The sequence below is a fragment of the Lepus europaeus genome, chromosome 11 (genome assembly GCF_033115175.1).
Source record: "Lepus europaeus isolate LE1 chromosome 11, mLepTim1.pri, whole genome shotgun sequence".
NCBI classification, from domain to species: domain Eukaryota; kingdom Metazoa; phylum Chordata; class Mammalia; order Lagomorpha; family Leporidae; genus Lepus; species Lepus europaeus.
The window spans coordinates 111,374,048-111,389,130 of record NC_084837.1 but is presented as its reverse complement, the minus strand read 5'-3'; the positions used below and the strand labels follow the sequence as shown (position 1 = coordinate 111,389,130).

The following is a 15,083-nucleotide window of genomic DNA, read 5'->3' as shown; positions in this document are numbered from 1 at the left end:
AAGTTGTTGTAGCTCATGGGTTTGGGTTCCTGATGGCAGTTTTTGGAGAGGGAGCTTTGTTCCTGTTCCTGTCAGGGAGAATGCACCTCCTTCTTGGCGTGCTGCCTGTCCCAGCCTCTTGTCTCTGGGTGGGTCAGTGCCTATCCTGTTTTTAAAGACATGCAGGGTTATACAGATATTCACTTCTTATGTTTCTGTTTTCCCAGTAAATAATAGAGTAGATATTCCCTGCCTTGTCTTTGTGAAGTAAATTCTGAGCCTCAAAGGAACGCTTATCTTGTTGCACTTGTGTGTTTCAGGAAATGCTTTGTGTACGGTGAAGTGCGATGAGAAAGTGAAGGTGTTCTCTGTCCGGGGAACGTCTTTTGAAGCTGCGGCGACAAGTGGAGGCAGTGCCAGTTCAGAAAATGGTGAGTGCATCTGGAGAGTTGGTGCTTGTTGTTTTTATTTTTTCTTAATTTTTATTTTGTGTTTATTTATTTGAGAGGCAGAGAGACCGAGAGCACTCCTATCTGTTGGTTTATTCCTCAAATGCCCACAACAGCTTTGGCTGGGCCAGGCAAATGCCAGGAGCCAGTCACTCAATCCAAGTCTCCCGTGCGAGTGGCAGAGAGCCAACCACTTGAGCCATCGCTGGCTGCCTCTCAGGGTGCTCATTGTCAGGAAGCTGCAATCAGAAGTGGAGTCGGGGGGCTGGTGGTGTCGCGTAGCTGGTAAAGTCGCTCCCTGCTATGCCGGCATCGCAGGCGGGCACTGGTTCATGTCCCAGCTGCTCCACTTCCCATCCAGCTCCCTGCTAATGCCTGGGAAAAAGCACTGGAAGATGCATAAGTGCGTGGGCCCCTGCCACCCATGTGAGAGACCTGGATAAAGCTCCTGGCTTTGGCCTGGCTCCACTCTGGCTGTTCTGGCCAGTTGTGAAATGAACCAGTGGGTGGAATACACACACACTCTCTCTCTGTCTAAGTCTGAGTTTCAAATAAATAAAATATCTTTAGGAAAAATAAAAAAGTCAGCACTTGAACCCAGGCACTCTAAAATAAGATGTGGTGGGTATCTTAACCACCAGGGCAGATGCTCACCCCTGGAGTGTGTGTATGTGTGTTGTGTTGTTAAGATTTATTTATTTATTTTGAAAGAGTGATAGAGGGAGAGACAGAGACCTTCCATCTGCTGGTTCACTCCCCATCTGGCTTCAATGGCCAGGGCTGTGCCAGGCTGAAGCCAGGAGCCAAGAACTCCCATCTGGTTCTCCCATGTGCACAGCAAAGGCCCAAGCACTTGGGCCTTCTCCTGCTGCTTTTCCAGTTGCATTAGCAAGGAGCTGGATCAGATGCAGAGCAGCAGGGTCGAACTGGTGTCACAGGCGGCAGAGGCCTCTGCTATGCCACAGTGCCTCCCTGACTCCCACCCAGGCTTTTGATTGCTTATGTTTTTGTCTTCATAGATTGTATTAGATTTAGAATAAAAGATGACCTTCAGTTAAATGTCTTAATGTAGAGTACTTCAAAGTACAATCTAAATGGTAATGCAAATCTTATACAAAATGTATAATGTCTTTTTCACGTCATCTTAGTAGGTTGGTTGCTTTGAAGGGAGTGGAAGGGAGATGATATGTTAAGACTCATCTGTTATATTGATGTTAGGATTTATTACTCTATTGTCATTGTTTCCTGTTACTTGGGCAATTTTATATAATAAAAGAATGTGATAATAGTAAATGTATAGAAGGTGTTAATTATACTCCAGTCTACATAGCATTTTATTTGAACCCAACATAGTATATTTTAGCTTTTACACATGGGCTTATAGAATTAAGTGGCTTCTATAAAGTCACACAGCTCATGTGGCAAAGGCTGGAATAGTTGCCTGAAGTCTCTCTGAGCAGAGAAAATGGGATTCAGAGCACAGAAAATTCACAGTAATTAACAAACGTAAAGTTCATGGACTCACGGACTTGTCTTAAAAATAGTTATCTTGATAGAACTTGAAACCACAGTCATTGATTGTATGTGTCACTGTGTGCAGCTTCAAGTACTTCACCAGTGGGACTATCGGAGTGGCTCGAACAGAAACTAACCAAAAGTGATCGACCAGAGCTAACCGGTGCCAAAGTAGTGGTCTCTGGTGGTAAGTGGAATATTAATTTTAAACAGTGTGAGGCTTACAATACTTTCCTTTTTTTAAAGTATTTATCTTACAGGGGCACAGGTGTTTTGTTTGTTTGTTTGTTTGTTTCCAAATGTGAAAAGTCAGTAAGTTGCAAGTTTTCCCGGTTAGGAAGACACGGTGATGAACATGATACACCCTTTGGCTTTCTGGCGCACGTCTGTGTCACTGGCAGCAGGGGGAGCGTGGCACAAAGCTCCCCGCCACAGCTCTGCCCCGGGGTACCCGTGTCTTCCGAGTGAGGGAAGGAGTTGCAGAGCCTGGGCCTCCTGTGTGTCATTCCCATCCTTCGTTCTGTATTCCGAGACTTCCAGGGTTATCCAGGCCTCTGGATAGCTCCTCGAAGTTTCTTCACGTTTAATGTAGACCAGTTAATATTGCCCAAGATGTGCTTGTTTTTCATATATCATGCTCCTTATCTAGAAAACAAAACAACAACAACTAAAAAGACTTTTTATAGCCTGCTGACTTCTTGGAAAATACAGACTATGATTTAAAAATGTTTCTAAATTAAACATCAAACAAAATAATTAAGCTTGAAAAGTATATCTGATTTGTTTTTTCCTTACACTTACACAGAATGGATATCCATATCCATGACAGGCCTGTTGCCAGTGCTGAGAAAACAAAAATGAAACGGCTGTGGATGAATCTAAAGTGTTGTGGGACAGCTCCCACCCACAGACCTGACCTAGACATTGTTTATTGCATGTAGACTTTTGCGCAATACCACAGATACGGTGGTGACCTAGATAGATACAGATCCTGCAATCAAAAGGTTTTTGTTCTAGTGGGAAAAATTGTTATTAAAGGTCACACCACTAGTTAACTAGCTAATTACTTGTGGTAGTGTCGAATGCTTGGTAAGAGAAGCAGAGCAGTGTCACAGGAGACGCTGAAAGATTGTACAGAGGAGGTGGCATGCTTCATTATGTAGTATGAAAACTCACTCAGGTGTACAGAAAAGTGAGTTTTGTAGAGGGAGTGTGTTTACCGAACTTGTTTTGTTTCTTCCATTTCAAAACGAGGTCGGGGTTTGAAGAGTGGCGAGAACTTCAAGTTGCTGTATGACCTGGCAGATGAACTGCACGCTGCAGGTAAATCACTTTTCTGAGTACGGAGATGTTCCCTTCTTGTCCAGATGCCCTTTCTTTATTTTTCATTTATGCATGCGAGGTCTTCAAAAAGTGTATGGAAAGTAGATATTATAAAAACACCATGCATGGATTTCAGTTTTTATTTTGTACCAGAGTAAACCTACGTTTTAAATCCCATTTTCCCACAAACTTTGAAGTACCCTGGTATAAGTCACTGAGGCTATAGAGTATTTGGATTTCTGTGGTCCTCGCTTTTTCTCTATGAAACAGTTTTTTTTTTTTTTTAATTTTTTGACAGGCAGAGTGGACAGTGAGAGAGAGAGAGAGAGACAGAGAGAAAGGTCTTCCTTTACCGTTGGTTCACCCTCCAATGGCCGCTGCGGCCGGCGCGCTGCGGCCGGCGCACCGCGCTGATCCGTAGCCAGGAGCCAGGTGCTCCTCCTGGTCTCCCATGCAGGTGCAGGGCCCAAGGACTTGGACCATCCTCCACTGCACTCCCTGGCCAAAGCAGAGAGCTGGCCTGGAAGAGGAGCAACTGAGACAGAATCCGGCACTCCGACCGGGACTAGAACCCGGTGTGCCGGCGCCTCAAGGCGGAGGATTAGCCTATTGAGCCGCGGCGCCAGCCATATGAAACAGTTTTGCTTAGGCTCCAAGTAAATGGTCTAGCATTTAGGGAGGATAGGCTGTCCTAGTACTTTCCTTAGTATTTATGTGGCACTTTTACGCTTGCTGAATCTTAAGATTTTTTTTTTTTTTCTTTTAAAAAATAATGAACTGTTACCTGTCAACTAGCATATTCAGATTCAGGGATATGCTAGCTTTTCCTTTTTGGTAGTCTAGTATAAATTTTTCATACAGACAGAAATATATTTAAAATTATTTTAATTTTTTTTTTTTTTTTGGACAGGCAGAGTGGACAGTGAGAGAGAGAGACAGAGAGAAAGGTCTTCCTTTGCCGTTGGTTCACCCTCCAATGGCCACCGCGGTAGGCGCGCTGCGGCCGGCGCACCGCGCTGATCCGATGGCAGGAGCCAGGTGCTTCTCCTGGTCTCCCATGGGGTGCAGGGCCCAAGCACTTGGGCCATCCTCCACTGCACTCCCTGGCCACAGCAGAGAGCTGGCCTGGAAGAGGGGCAACTGGGACAGGATCGGTGCCCCGACCGGGACTAGAACCCGGTGTGCCAGCACCGCAAGGCGGAGGATTAGCCTAGTGAGCCACGGCGCCGGCCAAAAATATATTTAAAATTATTTTAAAGTTCTAGGTAACCATTTGTAGGAAACATGGAAGCTATTATTTAAAGTTACACTGATGAGATTGGAATGATATGTGTGTGTGTGGGGGGGTAGAAACATCAAATATTTGTCTAGTTTAATTATACAACTACATTTGACTATATCTTTTTACAAAAAGGTGCTCTTTCTCTCCCTTTAGGAGTTTTGTGAACTCATAAAACTTCCTAGGGTTTTCCCATGCTTTTATGCTATGTAATATGTATACTGATAGAAATAGTAATTGTTTGACCTGAATAAATACATGTTGTTTACTTTTTATAATCGCATAGTGTTTCTTGATAATGTTGGTTTTATTCTCTCACTGGACAAATATTTATCATGTGTCTGTCATATGGCAGACACTGTTTTAGGTGCTAAGAAGGTAGCAGTCAGCAGAATTAGCAAAAATCCATGCCCTTGTAGAAATTACGCTTCTATTGGATGAGATAGACCCTGTGTTTGTTTTCTTTGGCTACTCTAATAAAGCATCAGAAACTTGACAACTTAAACCAGCAGAGGGCGGGAACAGTGATGTGGTGCAGTAGGTTAATCCCCGACCTGTGAAGGCAGCATCCAATGTTAGTGCTGTTTTGAGTCCTGGCTGCTCTGCTTCTGATCCAGCTCCCTGCTGATGATCCTAGGAAGGCAGTAGAAGATGGCCCAAGTGCTTGGAGCCTGGCATCCACACGGGAGACCCCACTGGCTTCGTCTCTGTCTGTTGTGGGCATTTGGGGAGTGAACCACAAGATGGAAGATCTCTCTCGCTCGCTTGCTTGTTCGCTCTTGCTCTCTCTTTCTCCTCCCCTCTTCTCTGTAACTCTCACTTTCAAATAAATACACAAATGTTTTTTTAAAAAAAAAAAAACAGCAGAGAGTTAATTTCTGACAATTCTGGAGGACAGAAGTGGGTTGAAGTCAAAATGCTGACCCTGGACGCTGCTTTCTCCAGGAGATGTCATCTGCCGGTTTCCTCTCCCAGCTTGCTGATGGCCCCAGTATTCCTGGGCTTGTGGCTCCACAGCTTCGGTCTCGGCTCTGTTGTCACTTCACCTTCTCTCTCTGTCTGTAGCAGGTCTCCCTCTGCATCCCTCTTGTAAGGACGCATGGAGTGGCGTTCAGGGTCCACCTAGATAGTCCAGGATACGCTCCTCCTCCCAGGATCATCGTCTTACATCATGCCTGCTGCCACATAGCTACTGTGCACAGCTTTTGGGGTTATTGAGTGAATATACCTTTGGAAGGGTTGTTTTTTTACCATAGACACTAAACATAATAAATTAGTAGATGATATGAAGGTGCCTCAAAAGTTAGTGGACAATAGAATTAAGATAAGTTTATTTTGGTATAAAAAATTTGAAGTCATACATTATGAGGGGTCTTCAAAAAGCTCATTAAAGTATATATTATGGAAAAAATTTGCATAGATTTCAAAATGTTTTTACATAAAAATACTTTTATTTCTGTTTTCCATGAACTTTTTGAAGAACCCTTGTGTGAGTGCACTGGAGACTAAGGGAACAGGTAGAGGAAGACCAGAGGAGTATAGACGGGGAAGACTGCCATGGATGGAGTAGGCCTGGACGAGTGGAGAGCTGAGGGGGAGTCTCAGAGGAGCCAGCAGAGTACTGGAGAATAGCAAGGAGGCCAGTAGGGGAATGGAAGGTGCAACAGAGAAAGTAGAAAGAAGGTGGGGAGGTGGTGGGACCAGTTCACCCAGGGCCTCAGAGGCCTTGGCAGGGAGCCTGCTTCTCACTGGAGGGTTTGGGCAGAAGAGTGCTGTGCGCTAGCACTTTTTTTTTTTTTTTTAAGATTTATTTTTTGAGAGGCAGAGTTACAGACAGAGGAGGAGGCGGAGAGAGAGGTCTTCTTTTGGTTCACTCCCCAAAAGACTCCAAAGGCTGGAGCTGCGCTGATCTGAAGCCAGGAGCCAGGAGCTTCTCTGGGTCTCCCACATGGGTGCAGGGGCCCAAGCACGTGGGCCATCTTCTACTGCTATCCCAGGCCATTAACAGGGAGCTGGATTGGAAGTGGAGCAGCCAGGACTTGAGCCCTTGCCCATATGGGATGCTGGTGCCACAGGCAGAGGCTTAATGAACTATACCACATTGCTGGCCCTTCTAACACATTTTGAGAATGTGTTAGGTTTTGAGAATAAGGTGTAGGGGAATAAGTGCAGTAAAGGGAGATCACTTAGGAGTCTACTTCAACCATCTAGGGGAGAGATTTGGTAGCTTGTTCCAGGATTGTGCCAGTAGATGTGGGGAAAATGGCCAGTTTGGCAAATATTCAAAGGTGGAACCGTCAGGATTTTCTTTTCTTTTTTTTTCAAAGATTTATTTTATTTATTTGAAGGGTAGAGTGACAGAAAAGGAGAGACACACAGAGAAACAGTTCTATCTACTCACCCTATCTATGGCTGCAATGGCCAGGGCTGGGCCAGGCAAAAGCCAGGAGCCTAAAACTCCATCCAGGTCTCCCAGTTGGGCTGCAGGGTGTCCAAGCACTTGGACCATCTTCTGCTGTTTTCCCAGGCATGTTAGCAGGGAGCTGGATCAGAAGTGGAGCAGCCAGAGCTCAAACTGGGACTCCAACCTGGGCTATTGCCATTACAGGTGGTGACAACCTGCTGTACCATGACACCCAAAATCCCATCAGGATTTTCTGACAGATTGGATTTGAATTGTGAGAAAAAAAAAAAAATCATCTTGGCATCTGAGCCAAGACGGAGAGGGCCTCAAGTGGAAGAGTTTCCAGGGAGAGATCAGGAGCTGTTACCAGGGGTCTGAGGTTGCCCTCCTCCCCTGTGTGCTGTCAGTTAGGCAGGTGGTATAGGAATGCACAGTTAATTGGAGAAGTTGGGACTCGAGATATAAACGTGGGACTCAGTTGTGCTTAGATGGAATTTGAAGTCACGGGACTGGATGGGATCACCTGTGGCAGTGAGTATAGATGAAAGAGTTCCTGGGATTAAATCGTAGACACTGTAAAACGAGAAGAGGAGAAGGAAGGCCAAAAAAGGAGTGTTGAGTCCGGCAGGGAAGCCTGAACAGAGACTGTGGTTTGGAACATAGGTAAAGAGTTTCACTGAGAGAGAGAGGGATCAGCTCTGCTGAGAGGTCAAGGAGATGAGGACTGAAGAGGGACCCCTGTTTTCAGCCACTCGGAGGTCACTGGGGACGTTGTGAGCAGCTTCTCTGGAGAGATGAGGAGAAGCCTGGGTGGTTTAGAGGAGTGGCCTGGGTCGTGGTTATCCGGCTGCGTTCACTTTGTGAGAGGACACTGAGCAGCATGTTGTGTGTTGTCTTTTGTGTGCTGCTCCCCAAATGGCTGCAGTGGCCAGAGCTGGGCTGATCCAAAGCCAGGAGCTTCTTCTGGGTCTCCCATGTAGGTGCAGGGGCCCAAGCACTTGGGCCATCTTCCACTGCTTTCCCAGGCCATCGCAGAGAGCTGGATCATAAATGGAGCAGCTGGGACTCAAACCGGCGCCCACGTGGGATGCCGGCACTGCAGGTGGAGGCTTAGCCTACTGTGCCACGGCACTGGCCCTGAGAGATAGGTATTGAGAGAGAGACTGACCTTCCATCCACTGGTTCATTCCCCAGATGCCCACAACAGCTGGGGCCAGGCTGAAGCTAGAAGCCTGGAAGTCCATCCAGGTGTCCCACATGGAGAGCAGGGATCCAAGCTCTTGGGCCATCATCTGCTGCCTTTCCCAGGCCCCTTGGCTGGAAGCTGGATCAGAAACAGAATAGCTGGGACCCGTCCAGCACTCTGATACTGGAAGCAGGTGTCCCAAAGGGCGGCTTAGTCAGCTGTGCCACAGTACCCACCCCAGAGGGAGCAGGGAAGCGGAGCAGCTAGAGGGGGCGTGGGATGAGATAGTAATGTGAGTGTGTGTCTCCTGATGGGAGTGCTCAGGTGCAGAGGGAGCACCTAATCATTGGGGAGAAAGGGGAATTGCTAGAGCAGTGTCCTTTTTAAAATATTTATTTATTTATTTGAAAGGCACAGTTACAGGGGGAGAGATAGAGAGAGGGAGAGAGATAGAGAAAGAGGGAGGGAGGAGACAGATCTTCAGCTACTGGTTTACTCTTCAAATGGCTGCAGGAACCAGGAGCTCCATCCAGGTCTCCTACATGAGTGTAGAGCCCATCTTCCGCTGCTTTCCTAGACTCAACAGCAAGGAATTGTATCAGAAGTGGAGCAGCCAGGACTAGAACCGGCACCCATATGGGATGCCAGCATTGCAGGCAGCGGCTTACGCCAGCCCCTGGAACAGTATTCTAGAGTGGGCAGAGAGAAGGTGGACAGAGCTGCAAGGGGGAGGCAGATGATGTAGGTGGAGCACGTCTGATTGTTTCAGTTTTTCAGTGAGTAGAAAGTGAAGCCAGCAGCTGAGAGCAAGGGTGTTCAAGAGGTTCAGGAAGTTTGATGAGAGAAAAAAGGTAGAGATTATAGTTCCGGAAAGAGGCAGGCAATAAAAGGGCCAGGGGAATTTAGTATGACTGCCAGAACGCATCAAGGTCTGTTTACTTAGCGTCGAGCCCTGTTACCACCACTGAGTGCTGGAGTGTTTTTCTCCAGTCATGCTGAACTACACGAGCAGAGGTGGGGAGCAGTGGAGAGACTGCCTAATTGTTCCATTCCAAGTCAGGGTGATGATGTAGGGAGAGGCAAGGAAATGAAGGCGCAAGCAGAGGAGTGACTAGAGTAATTGAGTATAGAATTGAAGGCGTGTAAAGGGAGAAGAGGACACGTAGGCAGAGGGGGACAGTGACTAGAATTGTAGGGCCCAGTAGGGTCAGAGCGTTGTTGGAGCTGGGAACAAAGGGAGTCAGCTGGAAAGACGACGTCAGACAGACACTGGGAGTGGAGATTACCAAGGACATGGGTAATGGAAAGGTCTGGGCTGTAGGTATGGATGTGGCCCAGGTGGGGTGGAGGACAAGATCATTGGAAGGGAGTTGTTCAAGGAACTGGGAAGCCAGGGTACTGGAATATTTCCAAATTAAGAGAGACTAGAATGTAGGACTTTGGCTTTTGATCTGCCATATAAGAAGCCTGGAAATTGTCATTCTGTCCTAACAACAAATAGAAAACTGAAAAACTAAAAAAATCAACAACTCTTGCTAGATCCAGAAGAGACGTGAGGGCTCTTGGCGAACTACCGTCTCCAGGATGGGAGACAGTGAGAGTCACAGCTCAGCAGAGCAGGACCCCAACGAGGCAGCCTCTGCAGGAACCCAGGTTCCTGTAGGGAAACCTGAACCAGGATAGAGTTGTATAGCCTCAGTGCCAAACACTGCAGGTGAACCCTTTGGTGGGAGACCCCACACTTCTGTGAGGTTTACCTTCAGGAGCTCTAAGAAGTCCTTGCAGTGAAAACTGGAGGAAAATCCCCTGTTCCTCCCATGGTGGGAGCTGGGCTAAGGAACCCTGTTCATCCACAGAGCATCCTGCTCTTCCTAGCAGTATCTGCCTTCAGGGGCATCTGCAGATGCTCCTTGATGTAGGGTAGGGTCACATCCCAGCAAACCAGTGTGACTGAAGATATCCTAGTCAGAAATGGATCTGGGGGTGTTTGTTTAGCCTAGTGTGGGGGTAGGGAATGTCAGGCCCACGGGCCCTGCCAGGGCAACCACAGGTGGGACTCAAAATTCAATAAATCTACATCAGACTAATTTTTAAGCTAGTAATTTTGAATGGCCCATGAAGGGTGTTATAAGTATCCAAATGGCCCTTGGCAGAAAAAAGGTTCCCCACCCCTGGTGAGACACTGATTAAGATGCCCACATTGGCCGGCGCCGCAGCTCACTAGGCTAATCCTCCGCCTTGCGGCGCCGGCACACCGGGTTCTAGTCCCGGTCGGGGCACCGATCCTGTCCCGGTTGCCCCTCTTCCAGGCCAGCTCTCTGCTGTGGCCAGGGAGTGCAGTGGAAGATGGCCCAAGTCCTTGGGCCCTGCACCCCATGGGAGATCAGGATAAGCACCTGGCTCCTGGAAAAAAAAAAAGATGCCCACATTACATATCCGAGTTCCTGGGTTTGAGTCCTGACTCTGGTTCCTGACTCCAGCTTCCTGCTAATGTAGACTCTGGGGGCAACAGTGATGACTAGTGATTGGGTTCTTGCCACCCACATGGGAGACCTGGATTGTATTCCCAGCTCCTTCTTTGGTCTGGTACAACCCAGGTCATTGTGAGCATTTAGGGAGTGAACCAGCGGGTGAGAACTCTGTCTCTGTCTCTCAAATAAAAATTAAAAATGGGTTTAATATACCTAATCTACTGATCATCATAGGTTAGCAACACAATACCCTGTAGAGAGCATGCTTTCTTGGTCCTCATGATTGCATAGTTAACTGAGACCTGTGGCTGCTGCCGCTGCCCAGTGTTACAAGAGAATGTACCATGACGTATCAACAGCCTGAGAAGAGACCAACATTCAGAACTTGGAGTATGATTTCTACTGAATGCATATAGCTTTTGCACATCATAAAATTGAAAAATTGTAAGTTGAACCATCTTAATTTGGGGTGTGTCTGTATGTAACCAGAGCCTTACCTGCTGAGTTTTATCAGAGCTGCCTGATGTGAGAGAAGGGTCAGTCCAATCCCAGCCCCTGTATCCTTCTGCGTGTGAGAAGGGAATGCCCATCTCCAGCCCATTCTGGCTGTCCTGTCCACCCATGGGGGAGCGAGGAACTGAGGAGCACAGGAAGGCTTCTGAATCCAACCTCAGTGAAAGACAAACACCAAACCAGAGGGCACAGGACACGTCCAGTCTTCCACACCTCACCGCCACGTCACCACAGCTCAGCTACAGCGCTTCCTTTTATCCAGTGTGGCATGTCTGGCTATCAGGAAAATTTACAAGACGTCTTCTACAAGGCAGAAAGCTTATCAAGCCTCAGAACCAGCAGTGGTTGGAAATTTAATTAATACACTGAGGCTCTAATGAACAAAGTAGATAGTGTGCAAGAACAGATGGGCAATCTAAGCAGAGAGAGAAATCCTAAGACTGAAAAAAAAAATGCTAGAGATAAAAAACATGGTGACAGAAGAATGGAGAATGCCTTTCGTGATTTATTTGTAGACCACATACAGCTGAGGAAAGACTCTGAGCTCAAGGGTATCTCAGTAGAAGCCTCCATGACTGGAAAGCAAGGAGAAAAGCACGGGAAATATGTAACTGGAGTACAGCTACAAAAAGCACAACGTATGTGTAATGAGGAGAGCGGGAGGAGGAGAAAGAAAGGAACAGAAACAACATTTGAAGCTGTCATGAGTGAGCATCTCTCCAGATTAATGTTAGATCCCAAATACCAGACCCAAGAAGCTCAGAGAACGCCAAATAGGAAAAGTGCCAGAAAAAGCACACCTATGCATATGATTTTCAAAGTACAGAAAATCAAAGGTGAAGAGAAAATTCTTGAAAGAAGCCAGAGGAAGAAAACGCCTCACCTGTATAGGAGAGCACGTGTGATAATGATATTTGACTTGTCTTCAGAAACCATGAAGGCACCAGGGAGTGGAGAAAATGTCTGAAGTGTTAGAAGAAATCCACCAACCTCGAACTCTTCACCCTGAGAAATTACTCTGTAAAAGTGAGAGTGACGTCCAGTCTTGCAAAAGGTGCTTAAGGATGTGTTGCACACAGAAACACGATCATCAGTATGAAGTCACCTGGAATGTAAGTGGCCTCAACTCTCCAGTTAAAAGACACAGACTGGCTGAATGGATGAAAAAACAAAACCCATCTATTTGCTGCCTACAAAAAACACATCTCACCAGCAAAGATGCATGCAGACTGAAAATGAAAGTATGGAAAAAGATATTCCATGCCAACAGAAACAAAAAAAATTGTTAAAAGAGACAAAGAAGGGCACTATATAATGGTTAAGGGATCAATTCAACAGGAAGATAGAACTATTATAAACGTATATGCACCTAATTGTAGGGCACCTGGCCATTTGAAAGAAATGTTAAGGGATTTAGAGGGAGAATTAGACTCCAATACAGTAGTAGTAGGGGAACTTTAATACTCCACTTTCAGCAATGGACGGATCAACCAGACAGAAAATGCACAAGGAAACAGCAGATTTAATCAATGCTGTAGACCAAATGGACCTAACAGAGATCTACAGAACTTTTCATCCTACAGTTGCAGAATACACATTCTTCTTAGCAGTGCATGGAACTAGGATTGACCACATACTAGGCCATACAGCAAGTCTCAGCAAATTCAAAAAAATCAAAATCTTACCATGCATTTTCTCAGACCAGAATGGAATACAGCTGGAAATCAGCAACTCAGGAATCTCTGGAGCCTATGCAAACACATGGAGACTGAACAACCATGCTCCTGAATGAACACTGGGTCATCAAAGAAATCAAAAGAGAAATCAAAAAACTTTCTGGAAACAAATGAAGATGACAACACAGCATATCAGAACTTACAGGACACAGCAAAAGCAGTGTTAAGAGGAAAGCTTATAGCAGTAGGTGTCAGCATCAAGAAATTGGAAAGGCAACAAATAAATGAGCTATCAATGCATCTCATGGATCTAGAAAAACAACAGCAAACCAAACCCAAATTAATAGGAGAAAAGAAATAATTAAAATTAGAGAAGAAATCAACAAGCTTGAATCCAAAAAAGCAATAAAAATGATCAGCAAAACGAAGAGCTGGGTTTTTGAAAAAATAAACAAAATTGACACACCTTTGGCCCAAGTAATCAAAAAAAGGAGAAAGAAGATGCAAATCAATAAAATTAGAGATGAAAAAGGAAATGTAACAACAGACACCACAGAAATATAAAGAATCATCAGAAATTACTACAAAGAGCTGTATGCCAACAAACTGGGAAACCTAGAAGAAATGGATAGATTTCTGGACACACACAGCCTACCTAAATTGAGCCATTAAGGCATAGAAAACCTAAACAGACCCATAACTGAGACAGAAATTGAATCAGTAATAAATGCCCTCCCAACAAAGAAAAGCCCAGGACTGGATGGCTTCACTGCTGAATTCTGTCAGACATTTAAAGAACTGACTTAAATTCTTCTCAAGTTATTCAAAACAATTGAAAGAGAGGGAATCCTCCCAAATTCTTTTTACAAAGCCATTGGAGAGTGCAGCCAATTGGAGAGTGATCCAGTGGATGGAAGACCTCTCTATCTGCCTCTTCTCTCTGTGTAAAGGTGAATTTGAAATAAATAAATAGGCCGGCGCCGTGGCTCAACAGGCTAATCCTCCGCCTTGCGGTGCCGGCACACCGGGTTCTAGTCCCGGTCGGGGCACCGATCCTGTCCCGGTTGCCCCTCTTCCAGGCCAGCTCTCTGCTGTGGCCCGGGAGTGCAGTGGAGGATGGCCCAAGTGCTTGGGCCCTGCACCCCATGGGAGACCAGGAGAAGCACCTGGCTCCTGCCATCGGAACAGCGCGGTGCGCCGGCCGCAGCGCGCCTACCGCGGCGGCCATTGGAGGGTAAACCAACGGCAAAAAGGAAGACCTTTCTCTCTGTCTCTCTCTCACTGTCCACTCTGCCTGTCAAAAAAATAAAAAAAAAAAAAAAAAAAAAGAAATAAATAAATAAATATTAAAAAAAAAAAAGTAATGCTGGGGAAACTGGATTTCCACATTCAGAAGTATGAAGCAAGACCCCTACCTTACACCTTACAGAAAAATCTATGCAATGTGGATTAAAGATCTAAATATATGATGTAATACCATGAAATTATTAGAGAACATTGGAGAAACCTTGCAAGATACTGGCACAGGCAAAGACTTTTTGGAAAAGATCCCAGAGGCACAGGTAGCCAAATCCATAATTAACAACTGGGATTACATCAAATTGAGAAGTTTCTGTATGGCAAAAGAAACAGTCAGGAAAGTGAAGAGGCAACTGACAGAATGGAAGAAATTATTGGCAGACTATGCGACTGATAAAGGATTAATAGCCAGAATCTACAAAGAGATTAAGAAACTCCACAACAAAAAAAAACAACCTACTTAAGAGATGGACTGGCCGGCGCCACGGCTCAATTGGCTAATCCTCCGCCTGCAGCACCGGCACCCCAGGTTCTAGTCCTGGTTGGGGGATTCTGTCCCGGTTGCTCCTCTTCCAGTCCAGCTTTCTGCTGTGGCCCGGAAAGGTAGTAGAGGATGGCCCAAGTGCTTGGGCCTTGCACCTGCATGGGAGACCAGGAGGAAGCACCTGGCTTCTGGCTTTGGATTGGCGTAGCATGCTGGCCATGGCAGCCATATAGGCAGTGAACCAATGGAAGGAAGACCCCTCTCTCTCTCTCTCTCTCTCTCTCTCTCTCTCACTAATTGCCTGTCAAAAAAAAAGAGAGAGAGATGGACCAAGGACTTAAACAAACATTTTTCAAAAGAAGAAATCCAAACGTCCAACAGACATATGAAAAAATGTTCAGCATCACTAGCCATCAGGGAAATGCAAATCAAAACCACATTGAGGTTTCACCTCACCCGGTTAGAATGGCTTTCATACAGAAATCAACAAACAACAAATGCTGTT

At 45.9% G+C, this 15,083-nt stretch overlaps 1 protein-coding gene across 1 annotated transcript in view; it reads left to right on the top strand.

Annotated features, from left to right (window-relative positions):
- Nucleotides 1-15,083, top strand: part of ETFA (electron transfer flavoprotein subunit alpha) — an 83,105-nt gene that overhangs the window by 26,378 nt on the left and 41,644 nt on the right. Inside the window, exons 6-8 of the mRNA XM_062206395.1 lie at nt 300-410; nt 2,029-2,130; nt 3,198-3,266. Of these exons, the coding sequence (XP_062062379.1) occupies nt 300-410; nt 2,029-2,130; nt 3,198-3,266 (282 nt within the window). The remainder of the gene's footprint in view (nt 1-299; nt 411-2,028; nt 2,131-3,197; nt 3,267-15,083) is intronic.